Below are 17,770 nucleotides of genomic sequence, written 5' to 3'. Positions count from 1 at the left end.
TGCTAAGCAATGGGCCAAGGAAGAGAGATTTTGGAAATAATTGGACAGACTTTGAACTTTCTGCAGTGGGAGGAAAGCATGCATTTCCCTAGTGTCCAGTCTGCAACCCAGGAAAACTAGGTCCTGAATAAAGACCATGTGTGATTTTTTGGGGGGTTTTTTTGTTGCAGTTTATATGGAAATCAAGACCTGTCAGGAGTTGGAGGGTTAAGTGCAGATTCTGAAGAAAGAGCCTGGATTAAAACATTATCCAGATAGAGGAAGCTATGGATTCTCTCAGTACAAAAGAAAGCTACTGCTGGAGCTAGACACTTGGTGAGCACTGTGGATAGACCAAAAGGCAGAGCAGTAAATTGAAAATACAAGGAGCTAGAGGCAAAAGTGAGGGATCTCCTGCAAGAAGGACGGATGGGAATATGTAAGTAGGTGTCCTTCAGATCTACAGACACTAAGAAAGCTTGAGGGAGGATGAAAGGTAGGAAAAAGGTGACAGCATTTTAAAAGACGGTACCTTCACGTAAGTATTTAGGAAACGCATGTCAAGGATGGATCACTACTGCCCTTCTTTCTTTGGCACCAGAAAAAAATCCTGGAGTAAAATCTTTTTCCCATGAAGTCCTTTGGGAAGGACTTGCTTGATGGTGCCCTGATTTAAGATATATTGAGTAATAGGAGCAAGATGGGATACTTGGTTGTAAGGAGGATGAGGCATGTGTTTCAGTGGGGGATATTTTCCCATGACATGGCATAATCGTCCTTGATGGTAGACAAGACCCACACATCTGTGGTAATAACTTCTCACCTGGCCATGGCCAACAACAGCCTTTGGGAAAGAGGAGTAATGGGGCTGAAGGCTGGGTGAATGGTGATGGAGGGGTAGTCACAGATTTTTTTTCCCAAAGGAGGCCTCCTGCAGAAGGTTCCCTATAGAATTTGGAAGAGTACCTTTCCCTAACGTTTTTTCTTTGTTTCTGAGAAGTCCTAGGAATCTTTGTAATGAAAGAGGTAGATGTAGCTGAGTAGTTCCTATGGTATCTTGGAATTGGGGAGAGTAGAATCTATCTGTAGTCTTTCACAGTCTTAACCTGGTCACAGAGTTTTGAACAAATTGGCAGCCTGAAGATCAAAAAGTCTTTGTCCAAGGCAGAGTCTAAACATTTTGATTCACGATCTTCAGGGCTAGGCTGGTTGCAAAGCCATACATTATCTACAAACAACAGATTCAATGGCAGCTGCTCTAAAAGAAGCATTTACAGCATCGTAACTGCACTTAATGCTGTAGCTGCTTATTTCAGTGGCCTGGGATACTAAGCTCTGCATTTTTTGCTCTGAGTCAACTGTAGATCAGTCCAGCATAACTTTAAGAAATGTAGGACAAATATCAATTATCTTATTTGAGTCTGGTAGTTAATTGCCATAAAGGCAAGGTTAGTAGAGGTACAAACCTTCTTTCCCCAGCTAACCACAGCCTCACTGTCTTTGTCCACAGGCAGGGTATTATTAGAGGGCTTATCTGAACAAAGATATTGCAGAGGGATCTGCCACTAGATTATTGTATAAATATTTTAGGTCTTCAAGCACCCTGTAAAGCCTGTCTGATGTTTTAGGAGCTGGAGGTTGAGAATCAGGTACAGAATAGGTGACTAAAAAGCATCCCGAAAGGCCTCAAGGACAGGTGGAACTGAAGAAGGCAAAGGGTACTAATTTCTAAGAGGAAGTAACACCTCTACTGAATATCAGAGAACTGAGTGGACTGCCATTCAAAGTGTTTCATCATGTTCTGGATAGTCTCCCCTTAGGAAGCTCCTTCAATAAGGGAATCCAGTGTCAGGGAGTCCCCCATCATTAGAAGAGATCTGTCTTGGGGAATGCAGCTGAGAAGAATAACCTAGAGAATGGTCAGAATTGTAGTCTTGTTCATCTTCAGTAGAAGAAACCAAGGTTTTTTTTGAAGGGTAGCCTGTGGTTATGTAGACCTTAAAGGAGGGGGATTTCAAGGACACAATACCTTTGAACAACCCCTGTGAGAAGTCTATCCACTCCTTTTCCCTTGCTGTTGAGAGACAGGCCATATGCCTCATCATCTTTTTTTTTTCTTTTTAGGCGTGACATCCACCTGGATGTCATGCAGAAGTCTGGAACCCTTTCCGACTATTACAGAGCCTGGGATATCTTCCCTAACTAAAATATGAGGTACATTATGAGGTCCACTGGAAATGAGTCACTGCTCATCAAACATATCAGCAGTTTTGCAAGGACTCAGGAGCCATACTGACTTCTGAAGGGGTCTAGATAGCAGGCAACTGAGAGATAACATGGTGCACCCCTGGTTCTGCAACCTCAGTGGATATGTCAGAGACTGAAACATTGGACTGCAGATCCGTTCTGGGCCTCTAACTTTTCTTCAGTGTAAGATGGATATCTGAGGATACTGATATGGCCATCTTGGAATGGGCCAAGTGCTTAAAATACTGATTCTCTGGAAAGGTAGTGAGAGACAAAAGCCTTGACCTAAATGTTTTGGGAATGAATTGGCAGACTGAGCAAGATCTGTGATTGTGTTCCAGGCCTAGGCATAAAAGACACTTGGCATGCAAGTCCTTGTATGAAATTGGCCAACTACACTCACACTTAACCTAATTAGCTGACACCTAACAACTTTCAACAAAACAGCATAAGTGAAAAGGAAGGTTCCCCACCGGGGAACTTATCTCAATAAATGATCTAAGCAAAGATACCAACAACCAAACTATAATCTGATGGATACACAACCTGCATTCTGGCTGGAGGTGAAATAGTCTGAGGATCCGCACTCATACGTCTGTCTATATACCCAAATGCATATGAGCAGAGGTCAAGTGTCAGATGTATGACCTTAGGAAGGTAAAGGTTTGGTACCCAGCTGCACATCAGCAGTGACAATACATACACCAGGAATACTGCAACAATAACTTCAGTCAGGATATTAATACATGTAAAATAATGTTGAGGAGTGAGGTTTAACAGATGATACGAATTGTGCAACTGATGTAATAACAGAGTGAATAATTGTTAAAAGAAAACAGTGTACGAAAATAATGAAAATGTCATTATGCTTTGTTTCTTTTTCTATTAATGTATGTGCATCTATGTCAATGTGTAAAATGTGACTCAATTAAGATATGTTAGAAATAAATACACAACTTGCTTGACACTGGGCAGTGATGTCTGCAGGTGCTGACTTGCAGCTCCTGGTTGTATCCAGAGAGATCAATGTAGGGTCAGCCACCAAGTTTTTATTAAGGAACTGCTTACATGTCTGTTCTACTCTACAGAAGCAGTACAGCCTGAGTGCTTGTGGCCGAGACTCTGCTTCAAAAGAGGTGTTCTCACAAGTATCCTCAAATTTCTGAATGACTGGAGGTATGGCTGTTGGTTTTGGTTCCTCAGTAATGAAAGGATCTAAACACTGCCAGTGGAAATCTGAGAGTTTCTTTGCTTCCCCACTTAAAATGTTACCACATTAGTTTGTCTCCATTAAGCAGAGAGTCAAAAGCCATGACTGTGGCATAAGCGACTGAGCTAAAAAGATCTTAGCAGACTTGGAAAAGCCAGGCAGGAAAAGGAAGTAATGAAGTGGCATTGCCCACTTGCCCCTTCAGAGAAAGACAGTGTATGCATAAAATCAAAGGCACAAAGGGTTGTGTGAGCGCAAGTGTAGACGGACCACCACTTATGCTGTGGACTGGGAGTATGGCCTGAAGAACATGCCCATTGCAGAAGTAAAGGGATGCCCATCAAGGACAGCTCATTACATATCCCCTCCCTTCATCAGGCATACGCAAAGATATAGAAAGTGAGAAAACAATAAAAATGCTTAAACCACATCTGATAATTGCCTGAACAATGATCCTTCTTGGCTGGCACTTGTCTGGTAATGGGAATGAATGGGCTGATTGACAGAGAGAGTCTGATGGTCAGCAGGCTCAAAGATCCACAAAAAAAAAAAAAAAAAAAAAAAAAACCTAACATATCATGTTGCCACTTTCTGATAAAATAAGCATTTCTTGTCACCGGTGTTATAACTACAGGGGAAAAATTTTCAACAGAGTGAAAATTTCCATCTCTCTAGCACTCACATCCTCTTGGTGGATGGGAGAGTTCCAGAGATGTATGGTGTACTAGGGTGGGGCAGAGGATGACCTGGATCTTTTATCATACTTCCATATGCTTTCTCACAAAATGCAAGTAATCAAAAACTGTATGGGCCACAATAAGTATGTGTAGGACAAACAGCCCAGAAGCAGTCACTAAACAAAGGAATAGTATACAGGAGGATTTGGATACCCTTGACTTTCTTCTTAAATGAGAAAGTCATCTGCTTCCTGGGATCAAAAGGTACCTGGACAAAAAATACTGGTATATTTCAGACAGGTACATTGGTCTCAAAGCATGAGCCAAAGGTTGAACATCTGTGGGCACCTAAGAACTCACTTCTGATTGTGACAAAGCAGTGAATTACAGTGAGGACTAAGCAAAGCTAAGATGCTTAATTTCTAAAGTCAGCTTCTAAAAGGGCAATAGCAGTTAGAGATACTGCATACGTGGATGAAGCCTCTCTGCGGCCACTGCCTTAGTCTCTCATTGGACTTAATGAGTCAGAAACTCACACCCACTGCATTATAAAAATTTAGCTGTTAACTTCTTGCCCACTTTCCATTGATTCTTAGTTAATCTCCCCTTACTTTCCAAAGATGACACTCCTTACAAAACAGAGATGGCTACCAAATGACCTAAAACTAATAGTTACCTCCACAAAGGTTCTTAAATTACACAGCCTTCACTGACGAGCCTTTCGATTAAATGAGGCACAGTTCTTAAAATCAGAAACCTTACAAATTTTGCCATGGTAGAACAGGTGAAAGCCCTTTGCTAGTATCTGTTGGCCAAAAGCATGCTTCAAAGAACATCACAAAAAAGATCCAAATTAATAACAGCATTAACTACAAAAAAACTATACAAAGGTAGAAGAAAATGGTGCCCATTTGGGTACTTATCACAGTTCTGTTGGCTGCCTGGATGACACCAAGGGACAAACAGCTGATTGCTCAATGTTGAGAAACAAAAAAATGGACAGTGCATGCACCTCACCTCTTTATACTATGAGGTTAATGATGTCCATTGTAAGAGGAGGTTTTCCCCCCATAAGGGATGCTTGAAAGCTCTGGAACTCATAATTGATAGTTCAGCAACTGCTGAGGTGCAATTCCCACACACTGTAAATGATTCTGCGTTAGTAATCCTTAAGAGGAATATCAGCCTGATCCTCAAAAAACTGGTCAGTCGGGCAAAGTGCATCAATGCAATGCCCTTGAGTCTTGCTTCTAGAAGCTTTACCTGCAACATCTGTTTTTTATTTTTTTGGCTTTTAGCACAAACACCGACACTGGCTAAAAGATGGCAAAGCAAAAATACAGCCTACCTTAAATAACTAATGCACAAAGGAAAATTAACAACGTCATAGCTTCACCATAATAATACCCACAGCCACAAACATTATCTGACCTGTAACTGCTCTTCAAGCTGTCTTCTTTCATCAGCGTCTACAGTAAATGTGAGAAACTGGGATTCCCGCAGTGCCGCATTACTGGATACCATTTTATTCGTATAAGCTGACACTTTAATAATGTATCGTTCTTCTGCTGTATACAGATGACGCAGATTACTTTCCTTAATCACCTAGCAATTCAGATAAAGAAAGTAAAGTTAAGTCTACATCTTACAGTTTGTTTCATCTCATGGTTTATTTATTTACTTTTACATATTTTTACCAGTGTAGTTCAAAATAGGTGCTTTTCAGTGAAGTCTTAGGGAGAAAATCTCAAAATAACAAAAGGATAAAATGCACAATTATATAAAAGAAAAGTACAGTTGTGTACACTTACCATAAATATAGATGTTCGAGTGTATTCACTGTTGCAGTCATTACATTTGGGTTATCTGCTTGCAGTAGCCCTCAGTCGGCCTGATTAACAAAGTCTTGGGTCCTACGTCAGTTGCTGTCTCTTCCGTGACGTCAGGTCGTCAGGGGTATAAAACATGCAGCCGACGTCATTACATCAGTTTTTCTTGCCCCAGATGTCAGGAGCCCCCCTAATGGGAAGCAATTAAATCTATAAATATACAAGGTTATACCTCAAACAAAAAAGCAAATACACCAAAAAGGTTTTTAAGCATTGATAAGGAGAGAAGAGGTATAGCCAAAAAAGGTCAGGGGGCTGGAGGGAAGGTAACCAGGACTGCAACAGTGAATACACTCGAACATCTACATTTATGGTAAGTGTACACAACTGTACTATGTTCTTCGTGTTTCACTGTTGCAGTCATTACATTTGGGTGGATTCCCAAAGCTAAGGATGGGAGGAGGAATTTAGATAGCATTAGGACCAGCTATAAGGCCCTGCAAAACTATAGTGGCAAAGCCAGCTATGTATTTAGAGAAAATTGGCAAATGGTAATGCTTGGTGAAAGTATGTACAGAACTCCAGGTAGCAGCTTCTAGGATGTCCCTGGTAGGTACGCCTCTGAGAAAGGCTGCAGAGGTAGATGCAGCCCTAGTTGAGTGGGGTCTGATCCCCTGTGGGATAGGTTTTCCATGGTGCTTATAGCAGAAATGAATGCAATGGCCTATCCATTTGGAAAGGTTTTGCTTTGAAATAACCTTCCCCTCTGTCCCTGCAGCAACTGCCACCAGCAGTTGTTCAGATTTCCTTTGAGGTTTAGTCCTGTCCAAGTAGAATCTAAGTTGTCTGTGCACATCTAAGGAGTGCAGTATCCATTCCCTTTTGTTCTGTGGATTAGGAAAGAAGGTTGGCAAATGAATGGACTGATTAAAGGCCACACTGGATACCACCTTTGGCATGAAAGAGGGACTGGTCCTGAGGGACACCCTGTCCGCATGAAGGATGATGAAAGGCTCCATTGCCATAAGGGCCTGTAATTCAGATACCCTTCTTGCTGAAGTGATGGCTAAAAGGGAAGCTGTTTTCCAAGAAAGGAATTTTAAATCTGCAGTAGCAGCTGGCTCGAAAGGAGGAAGAGTGAGTTTCTCCAATACAAAGTTAAGGTCCCAGGCTGGAGTTGGAGCCCTCCTGGGTGGTCTTAAATTTTTGGCCCCTATGAAAAACTGCTTGAGCAGTGGATGAGAGAAGGGGGGGGGGGTTTCTGGGTTATAATGAGCTGAAATGGCTGAGGCGTGAATTTTTATTGAGGAAAAAGAGAGGCCCTCATGAAGCATCTCAGTTAAGTATTGTAAAATCTGAGGGAAATTGGGCACTGCTGTGCTCATCCCTTGAGATTGGTTTCAGGCACAGAATCTTTTCCATTTGTCAGCATAAGATTTTCTAGAACTTGGCCCCCTTGCCTCGAAAATGACATCCATCACTGGTTTACTGAGGGATGGTAAAATAGAGCTTAGGTAATTAGGCAGGCTGCTAGGTTCAGTGTTTGAAGCTGAGGGTGCGGAATCTGGTTCTCCTGCTGAGACATCAGGGTAGGAGTCTGAGGCAGGTGCCATGAGGCCAAAAGTGACACATGGCACAGGAGGGGGTACCAGTGTTGGTGTGGCCAGGCTGGTGCAATCAAAATCATCCTAGATTGGTCGTGTTTGATCTTTAGTAGTACTTTGGAGAGCAGAGGCAGAGGAGGAAAGGCATAAACTGATAGGTTTTTCCAGCTGAAGGACAGAGCATCCATCTTCCAAGCTGGTCTGTGGGGAGTCCTTGCACAAAATTTTTGGCAAACAGGTCTATATCTGGGCTCCCTCATTTCCTTGTCAACATGTTGAAAATCCTTGGTTCCTGTTTCCATTCATGTGGGTCCATGAGGTTTCTGCTTAGTTCATCTGCCAGTGTATTTAGTTTTCCTGGCAGGAATTGAGCTTGTAGATGCACTTGGTAGCTCAAGGCTGTGTTCCACAATGCCATGGCTAGTCTGCAGAGGGGGGTAAGAATGTGTACCCCCCCCCGCTTGTTTATGTACCACATAACAGTGGTGTTGTCCGTCTTTACCATTAATTGTCCTGGAAGAATGTGGTCATTGAAGGCTGTTAGAGCATTCTGTACAGCTAACATTTCTTTATGACTGATATGAAGGTGCATTTGAATTGGGTTCCATTTGCCCTGAATGCACTTCCCTGCCAGGTGCGCCCCCCCCCCCCAAGCATAGTCTGATGCGTCTGTAGTTACGGTTTGGGTGGCAGGGGTTAGTGTGAATGGTAGTCCCTTGTTTTGGTGGCAGGCCTCTGCCCACCAAAGGAACTCTAGGCGTAGACAAGAAATGATAGGAATCATTGCTTCTAGAGAATGTTGACACCATAGGCTTTTTAGATACCCATGTAGTTTCCTCATATGCAGTCTTGCATATGGAATTAGAAGAATGCAGGAGGCCATGAACCCCAAGGCTTGTAGTATTTGCCTTGCAGATAGCAGGGTTTTGTGGCCACTTGTTTGAAGTAGGTTTTCAAGTGAATTTGTTTCTCTGTCATGAGGAAAGCCATCTGGGAAGTTGTATTCAAGCTTGCTCCCAGGAATATAATTTGTTGACAGGGTACCAGGTGTGATTTCTTTTTGTTTATGGTGTACCCCAGACAAGTTGGCACCCTTTGTACAAAAGCCAGATGATTCAAAAGTATGTCCTGGATTTCTGCCTGAATTAGACAATCATCCAGGTATTGGTATATTTGAATATTTATTTGCCTGCAAAATGCAATGACTGGAGCTAGGCACTTTGTGAATACCCTGGGCACAGTAGATAAGCCAAAGGGCAGTGCAGAGAACTGATAGCGCGTGTAGCCTGCTTTGAAGAGTAGGTATCTTCTGCAAGACTCCCTGATTGGGATGTGCAAGTATGCTTCCTTTAAATTTAGTGTTGCCAACCAGGCATCTTTGCTTAGCATAGGAAGCAACTGAAGAGTCAGCATCTTGAATTTTGGAATCATCACAAAGTTGTTTAGAGAGTAGGCAGGTCCAGGATAGGACATTATGAATTGTCTTTTCTGGGTATCGGGAAAAATCTCAAGTAGAAACCTTAACCCTTTTCTTCTTCTGGTACCAACTGAATAGCCCCTATGCTTAAGAGAGAGAGAGTACTTGCTTTTGGGCCTCTGCCCACTGATTTGGAGGTAGATCTGGCCGACCACTTGGAGTTGGTAACATGCGGAAGTGAAATCTGTATCCTTGGGACACTAGATTTAAAACCCATTTGTCCTGGGTAATGAGTCCCCAGTTCTTTGCATGAAGTTCAATCTTTCTCCCCAAAGGGGCAGTCCATTGAGAAGTGCTTGGAAGTTTTAAAAATAAGTCATAGAAACAGTTTACCATTGGGGGGAGTTTTATTACTCCCATATTTGGAAGTGGAGGCCCCCCCACTGCTTAGTGCTGTGCGTCCCCTGGGACTGAAGCCTGGGTGCTCTGCTGGATCTGGGTTTGGACTGAGAAGGTCTGGAAGAGGCAGGAAAGGGCCAATTCTTAGAAGGCCAATGCCTACTAAATCTTGGAGGTTGTACAACAGTTTGCATAGATTTAGCTTTTTTCCTCCATCTTTTTAAGAACTTCTTCTGCCCTGTTGCCAAACAGGTGGTCCTGATTTAAGGGAGCATCCAGTAATATCGCTTTAACATGATCTGGCAAGGAGTGCTCCTTAAGCCAAGCATGCCTTCTAAGTACAGACCCAGTTACCACAGCTCTGAAAGATGCCTCTAGTGAATCAAAACCACATTGCAATGCATGTTTACCAACTTCTTCAGCAGAATGCATTAAATCCTGTAAATCCTTATTTTCAGCACAATCAGGAAACAACATAATTTTCTGTTTAAGCAACCCAATAATATGCAGCTGAAACTAACACATAAAACTGGCAATTCAAGGCCTTAATGGCCAAAGTTGCAGAAGTGTATACCTTCTTACCCCATCTATCCAGCGCCCTGGAGTTTCTATCAGAGGGGATAGGATTTTTGGCAGTAGTAGCTTTAATGCCCTTGGATCCCTGTGAAACGGTTTCAGGATCCGCAGTAGGATTTTTGAAAAGGAACTTGAGAGTCAGGAACCCTGTAACATCTATCAGATTTTCTGGAAGTAGGAGGTAGAGAGAGTCAGGGGCCATGCTAGATTCTGAAAAAGCATCATCAACAATGTCCAGTACAGGAGGTATAGCTAAAAGCCTGTGCTGGGGCAGGAGTAAGAAATCCCAAAGCCTCTTTTTAGAATCTGAGAAATCCTGACTTTCCCAATAAAAATGCTGAGAGTATGCAAGGTTTCACCAAAAGAGAAATCCTCTGGGTGGGGGGGGGGTCAGAGGGAATAGAGTCCTCAGCATCAGAATCCTCATAGGTAGATGAGGGTAAATCCTGGTCATCAGAGGAAACAAATTTCAGAATCCTGGTCAGATGCATCATAAGCAAACTCAGTCTTAGGTCTCTTAGAGGGGGAAGGCTGGCTTCCCCTGATTAAAATAATAAGATCTTCACTCATTCTTATCACTCGTTTTTTAGGCATAGAGGCCTGACCATGCCGTCTGGGCGTCAGTTTTCTAGGCATGGTTCGAGTTTTAGGCCTTGAAGAAGAAGATGGCATCGGTTTAATATGCAAGTCAGTAGGGCCTGAATACATCCTCAGAAGCCAGTGCCTGCACAGCGTCTCCAGACCCATCCAAGGTAGAGACATACGCAGGATCCACAGCTGAAGCATCTCGCGGTATACCAGACTCCAAATGGGTCTCAGTAGAGGCCTGCGAATCTGAAGTAGATGGCATCAGGGGCTGCGAAAGCACCTCACTGAGTATCGGCGAACTGGGCGGCCTGTCTCTGTCTTTATCTTTGCGTTTTTTCAAAATGTCGTTAGTCGAATGGCTTACCGAAGACATATCAGGATAATTGAACCAAGCACCAAAATATTTAGAAGCGCAAATATGCCAATGATGGATAGTTCGTGGTTTAAATAAGGCATAAAACTGACAGTGAGGTACGTCGCGGTCAGGGCCTAGGCAAGGAATACAGTATGAATGAAAATCTTTATGAGGTATTTGCTTTCCACAAGAAATGCAATTGCTTACTTTTACTGACATTGGTTTAGAGCAAGAAAAAGTTTCCCCAACGGGGTACTTAGCTTTTAGTTGAAGACTTCGGTTCTGAAACTCAAAACCGAAAATTTCAGGAGACGGCCGATCAGTACTTGCGAACTACTTCTGTTTCGGGCACCGCACGGCAAGAAAAACTGATGTAATGACGTCGACTGCATGTTTTATACCCCTGACAACCTGACGTCATGGAAGAAGAGACGGCAACCGACGTAGGACCCAAGACTTTGTTAATCAGGCCGACTGAGGGCTACTGCAAGCAGATAACCCAAATGTAATAACTGCAACAGTGAAACACGAAGAACATCATGAGTGATAATGCGACATATTATTAGTACATCAGCAGTTAGCTTGTGTCAAGAGTTGGAGAAGAGAAAGTACAGCTATGTAAAATCTTAACATAATAAAGTTTGTACTTCCCTTTACTGTTGCAGTACTCTTTACACTACAGATCCCCTGCCAAACAGCCCAACGTCTGACCAGTATACCAAACCCTTAGGATTACTAGTACATCGTACATCTCACACACGCTCCCTTCTCTCTAGAAGAAAAAAACAGAGTAAAGAAAAGAGGGAGGAGGGATGGCCTGAATACTGCAAAAATGAAAGGAATAACATCTGTTACTACTGTACTGTTGCAATACTCCCTACACTAGGGAGAGTACAAAAGCTCAGGAAGAAAACTGGGAGGAGTAAGGTCCAAGCACAGCCATCAAGAAAACCATGCAGGATAGCCCAGGCAAACTAGACTCTTGTTTTGAAAACCAAATCCAGCTTGAAATGTTTAATAAAAGTGTGTACAGAAGTCTAAGTAGTTGCCTCAATTCACATGGACATTTTAATGCATAAATTACTCCTTTATTTCTACATGTAAAAACATCCTTAGGCTCAAATTTAATACCATTGATGTTATCAAAAGTTTTAACCACATTGGTACAAATACTGCATTTATTGCAGCACAATGTCCCTTTCACATTTAAAATGTTTGGGATACTAACCGCCAGCAGACAAAATCTTCCATGCACAACCATATCTTTTAAATTCCTACCCCTCTTATATGAAAAAAAGGGGTATATTAGGTAAATTTTTTTTCAATAAGTTATCCTCTAACAAATACTTCCAGTAATATTCAACTAATGTTCTCATTTCATCACTACTAGTGTTAAATACTGATACATAATAAATTGGGTTATTCATATTATTACTACTTTGGTTACAATCAACCATATTATATCTTCTCCCCAATGTACATTTATGTTTTAAGCTACTATCCCCACCATCTAACTCTATATTAACCCTATCCTGAGCCTGATGTAAAATCTTAGGGTCATAACCTCTCCTTAGAAACATCTCTTTAGTTCGTTCCATTTCTTCTTTTATTACCTCTCCATTATTACATAATCTGGAAATACGAACCAACTCCACATAAGGTAGTGCTTTAATCACATGTGGGGGATGACAACTAGCTGCATGTGAATTGTTTTATATAGGGGAAACTAAGAGGGAGTTTCGCATTAGATTCACAGAACACATTAGGGACATTAGAAACAAAAAAAGAAGATAAAATAATAGCTGCAGATTTTCAAATGTTTCATGGAAGTGATGTAACAAAGTTAAAAGGAACAATTTTAGAAACTGTTAAGTGGTTTTATGATGATGAAAATATATTGAAGCATAAGTTATGTTATAAAGAAAGCATCTATATTTTAAAGTATAAAACACTTGTGCCAAATGGACTCAATAATGATTTAAATTGGAAATGTTTGCTTTAAATGCAAATGATTCTCTAATTAGTGTTTAATTGATTGTAAATTGAAGGTTTTATATAAATGTTTGAGAATGTTTGATATTGTTTGTTACTCCTGGAAGGTGGTTATACCGAAGCGCTAGAGTGGAAATAAAAGTTTTGTACGTGCCTCTTTGTTTGGTCCATTCGGTGATTGTCGTTTTCATTTGTGATGGAGAAGTAGTAGTCGTATATATTATAAATGGCTTTAGTCTCATCTAAATAATACCAGAGTTGTCTATGCAAATCCAGAGTGAGAAGAACCTTCTCACTAGCAGACTGTGAAGAAAGGAAAAAAGTGGGTAAATGAATATACTGATTACATTAACCACTTTGGGCATAAAAGAAGGATTAGTACTAACTGACACCCTGTCCCTATGAAAAACTAAAAAGGGGCAGCCATAAGGTCCTGAAGCTCAGACACTCTTCTAGCTGAAGTAAGGGCCAAAACAACAACTCTTCCAAGTACAGTGCTGCAAGGAAGCTGAACCTGCTGCAGACTCAAAAGGATCCAGTCAAATTTTCAGGAACAAAATTAAGGTCCCAGGAACAAGGGCACCCGAAGGCAGGTGCAAGGGGATACACTTGCACCGCCCCTGGAACGGCTGGCCAGGAGATTAATTTTCTTTCAGTTAAAAAAAATGCTTTATTTTTTAAGAGTGTTCTTCTTTAAGAATGTACTTTGTATCCAGTCGCACAGGCACTTCTGCATCTATGCGACCAAAGGTTTACATCTTCATCTTCCACATACATGGGTAATTTGAATTCTACAAGACGTTTGCACTGTGGACGAAGGTACAAGTGAGAGGTAGGTGTGTGCATGTGTATTTAAGTGTTTAAGAGTTGTGTATGTGTAAGAAATAAAAAATATATGAAGAGGATCACCAAAGGAACACTGCAGCACTAAATCCAGAAAATTTATTGAAAAAAGTTAAGCGCTTTTGTCAAAATCGCAAGACTTCATCAGAACAAGAACATACAAAAAATGCCATATTTAAATACCCTAACCCTTATAGCCATTGGCTGACAAAGCAAACATCATTTCCTGCAAAATAATTAAGCAGTTTAAAAAGACTGTAACACAATCATAGTAACTGCCCACTACAACACACCAATTGCCACCTACCAACCACATAGACATTAATGTATTCTGTATTGAAGTATGATTTAAACCGCAGATCTTGAATAAAATCACATAAAAAAGCTGATTTTAGTTTTAATACAGAACTAATGGATAACTTGTCATTGAGCCCAGGTGGCTGACATGCATTTAATTTGATCTGCCACTTGAGCTCTAAATATTCAAGGGAGTCATCGTCGGGCCCCCCTCATGGTCCCAGGTCTACTTGTTCAAGTACAAAAAATTTAAAATAACGTGTCGGGTGCATCTTTATATGCTTAAATAAAGCATTGGTTTCTTTATTTTTTAGTATATCATAGTTGTGTTGATATATTCTTTGTCTGAGGGCTCTGATTGTCTTCCCCACATAGTAACCCTCACACAGGTTGCAATATATACCACTGTCAGCTTTGACCAAACCAGAGGTTCTATTCAAACCTTCAGGCTTCTCCAAGACTAGAATAAATACCCCCAGCTCTTTTTGATTTGACTTCTTCAGCTATGTCATTGACAAAGTTAAAGGGATAACCTCTTTTCTGCAACATTCCCATTAAGACATCAGATTCTTTAACAAAATCATCCTGGTCAGACACCATTCTGGCCAATCTCACGTATTGACCCTTGACAAGGGACTTTTTCTGATGCAGAGGGTGGCAACTCTCAAACTGCAACAAAGAGTTAGAATAGGTAGGTTTTCTATAAAGATGTGAAGTAAACCTACCCTTAAAGTGATCTTTCTTAATAGTAACATCCAGATAATTCAAGGTGACAAGGTCCTTGGTCATGGTAAATTTCAAAAAGTTGGTAGTGTTGTTGATGTAAATGAAGAACCTATTCAGGTCATCTTCGCTCCCATGCCAAAATAAGACCATATCACCCAGGTACCGTCCATATAGTACCCACATGTCCTTGAATTCAGAGTTCATTACATAGAGATCTTCCCACTGTGCTAATACAATGGGCCTTCGGACATGGAAATATCCGACTGGGCTTATTAAGTCTCCCAGTTACACCGGGACTTAAATAACTTTTTCAATAAGCAAGGTTGTGAGTTGTTAAACATTTTTATTACTAATAACAATAAGAAAATGGCTGCTATTTTAAAGGACATTAACAAACTTGATACTGAAATTAAGCGTGATTTATTATTTGAACATAGGTTGGTTGAATTTAATAATTTATTTAAAAGCGTTGATAATGACTTGGTGCAATTGCAAAAAAGAAAAGAAAGAAAACTGTTCTGGGATAAAACTGATTATGATGAGGGGAGGGCATACCCTGTCCCACCCCTGGGCCAACAAGCTAGGTGGGCTGAAAGACGTGAAGAGGTAAATGTAATTAATGAAGATGATGGTGTGGTAGATTCAGTGGATGACAATGTCCCTTTAGAACCACCGCCTCTGAGAAGATCCCAGCGATTGATGAACCAGAGGGGGGTGGGGGCAAGGGAATGGAGGGTATGGACAAGTGAATTATCAGAATCAATGGAGGAGGGGGAGACAACAACAGTATTGGAGGTGATGAATGATACCAATGAAAGGGATGGGATGTATGAATGTACCATTGTGAAGAATCTTGAGCATATCATCAGCATTTACAATTATAGTAGGACAACTGTGAGTACTGATTGGGCAGAACTGTTCTCAAAAGGGCCCAATTTTGTGCCAACAACTGGTAGTGACATTGTCAATACTATTTTGGGGTTTATATTATTCACTAGGAAGTTGAATTTGGAACTCTTTCACAGGTGGGGGCTGGACAATGCATGTTGCAGGGGAATTTAGGCCGACTAAATAGACCAAGTACTTTCATTCCCCCTATGCACCCGACAGTACAAATGTATGAGACCCTTTGTGAAAATGAATTCAGAAAAGTGGTTGCCAAAAATAACAAAAACCTTCTTGATAACAATTTGGCCAATAATTTAACTAGGCAAGAAATTTCATTGCTCCGTGATATTTTGAAGAATGATGAAATCAGGATTATGAAACCGGATAAGGGGGGAGGAATTGTTATCATGGATGTGTGTAATTACAATAGTAAAATGACTGACTTATTGTACAGTGACACATACATAGAGGTTTCAAAAAAATGAGTTGAATATATCCTACAGGCGTATAGATTTAGACACTGAACAACTTTTACTCAATGAGCAAATTACTGTAGAAACTTCTAGAGTTTTGGAAACTAAGCATCCTAGGATTCCTACCATTTCTGGAATCCCTAAAATATGTAAGAGTATCCCTGAACCCCCCCCCCCCCCCCCCCCATGACCGACTGTCAATGCAAAAGCCTCTAAAACCTTCAGTTTGGCTAAATATATTGACAACACTGTTAAGCACACCCTCGATAATAGAGACCTGGTGATCAAGGATTCCTGGGACTTTCTGTCTAAAGTTAAGAACAGTATGTACCACGAGGACTTGATCTTGGTCACCATTGACATTTGTGACCTCTTCTCAGTAATACCCCATGATGTTGGACTAGAATGGTTCTATGACTATTTATGCTTAAACAGTACATTGAACCATGACACTATCCTTACTATCAGGTCCTGTATGGAAATGGTTCTGGACAACAATTTTATCACTTTTGAGGGGCATTTATTCAAGCAGGTGCAGGGGGTGGCAATGGGCGCATGTTGCACACCGTCATTTGCTAACATTGTATTAGCATAGTGGGAAGATCTCTATGTAATGAACTCTGAAATTCAAGGACATGTGGGTACTATATGGACGGTACCTGGGTGATATGGTCTTATTTTGGCATGGGAGCGAAGATGACCTGAATATGTTCTTCGTTTACATCAACACTACTACCAACTTTTTGAAATTTATCATGACCAAAGACCTTGACACCTTGAATTATCTGGATGTTACTATTAAGAAAGATCACTTTAAGGGTAGGTTTACTTTGCATCTTTATAGAAAACCTATCTATTCTAACTCTTTGTTGCATTTTGAGAGTTGCCACCCTCTGCATCAGAAAAAATCCCTTGTCAAGGGTCAATATGTGAGATTGGCCAGAATGGTGTCTGACCAGGATGATTTTGTTAAAGAATGTGATGTCTTAATGGGAATATTGCAGAAAACAGGTTACCCCTAATGACATAGCTGAAGAAGTCAAATCAAAAAGAGCTGGGGGTGTTTATTCTACACTCTTGGAGAAGCTTGAAGGTTTGAATAGAACCTCTGGTTTGGTCAAAACTGACAGTTTTACTAGGGCATGTGTTCTGCCCTTCACTAGGGATTTTTTTAACATTAGAAGCATCATTTATGATTTTTGGACCATGTTTTGTTTGGATGAGATCATCAACAAAAGGTTGGGGGAAAACCTCTTGTGGTTTACAAAAAGGGCACCTCCTTGAAAGGCCTGGTGGAGAGGAAAACGTTAAAGGCAGGCCTTGGTGGAACTTTTAAATGTGGGAGGTGTGGACAATGCCCCTATATATTGGACACCGATTCCATTAGAGTCAGGAACTATGGTAAAATTACTACTAATAGGAAGTGTTACTGTTATACCAAGGGAGTGGTATATATTGCAACCTGTATGGTATGTGAGGGTTACTATGTGGGGAAGACAATCAGAGCCCTCAGACAAAGAATATATCAACACAACTATGATATACTAAAAAAATAAAGAAACCAATGCTTTATTTAAGCATATAAAGGTACACCCAACACATTATGTTAAATTTTTTGTACTTGAACAAGTAGACCTGGGTCCACGAAGGGTGCCCGACGATGACTCCCT

The 17,770-nt window shown here is 41.0% G+C and overlaps 1 protein-coding gene across 1 annotated transcript in view; it reads right to left on the bottom strand.

Moving 5' to 3' along the window:
* SMC5 (structural maintenance of chromosomes 5) overlaps positions 1 to 17,770 on the bottom strand; it is a 3,018,525-nt gene that overhangs the window by 1,463,057 nt on the left and 1,537,698 nt on the right. Inside the window, exon 18 of the mRNA XM_044064368.1 lies at positions 5,545 to 5,718. Within this exon, the coding sequence (XP_043920303.1) occupies positions 5,545 to 5,718 (174 nt within the window). The remainder of the gene's footprint in view (positions 1 to 5,544; positions 5,719 to 17,770) is intronic.

Source organism: Protopterus annectens, chromosome 2.part2 (assembly GCF_019279795.1).
Source record: "Protopterus annectens isolate FY-2018-M chromosome 2.part2, PAN1.0, whole genome shotgun sequence".
Lineage (NCBI taxonomy): Eukaryota > Metazoa > Chordata > Ceratodontiformes > Protopteridae > Protopterus > Protopterus annectens.
This window is presented reverse-complemented; position numbering and strand designations above follow the sequence as displayed.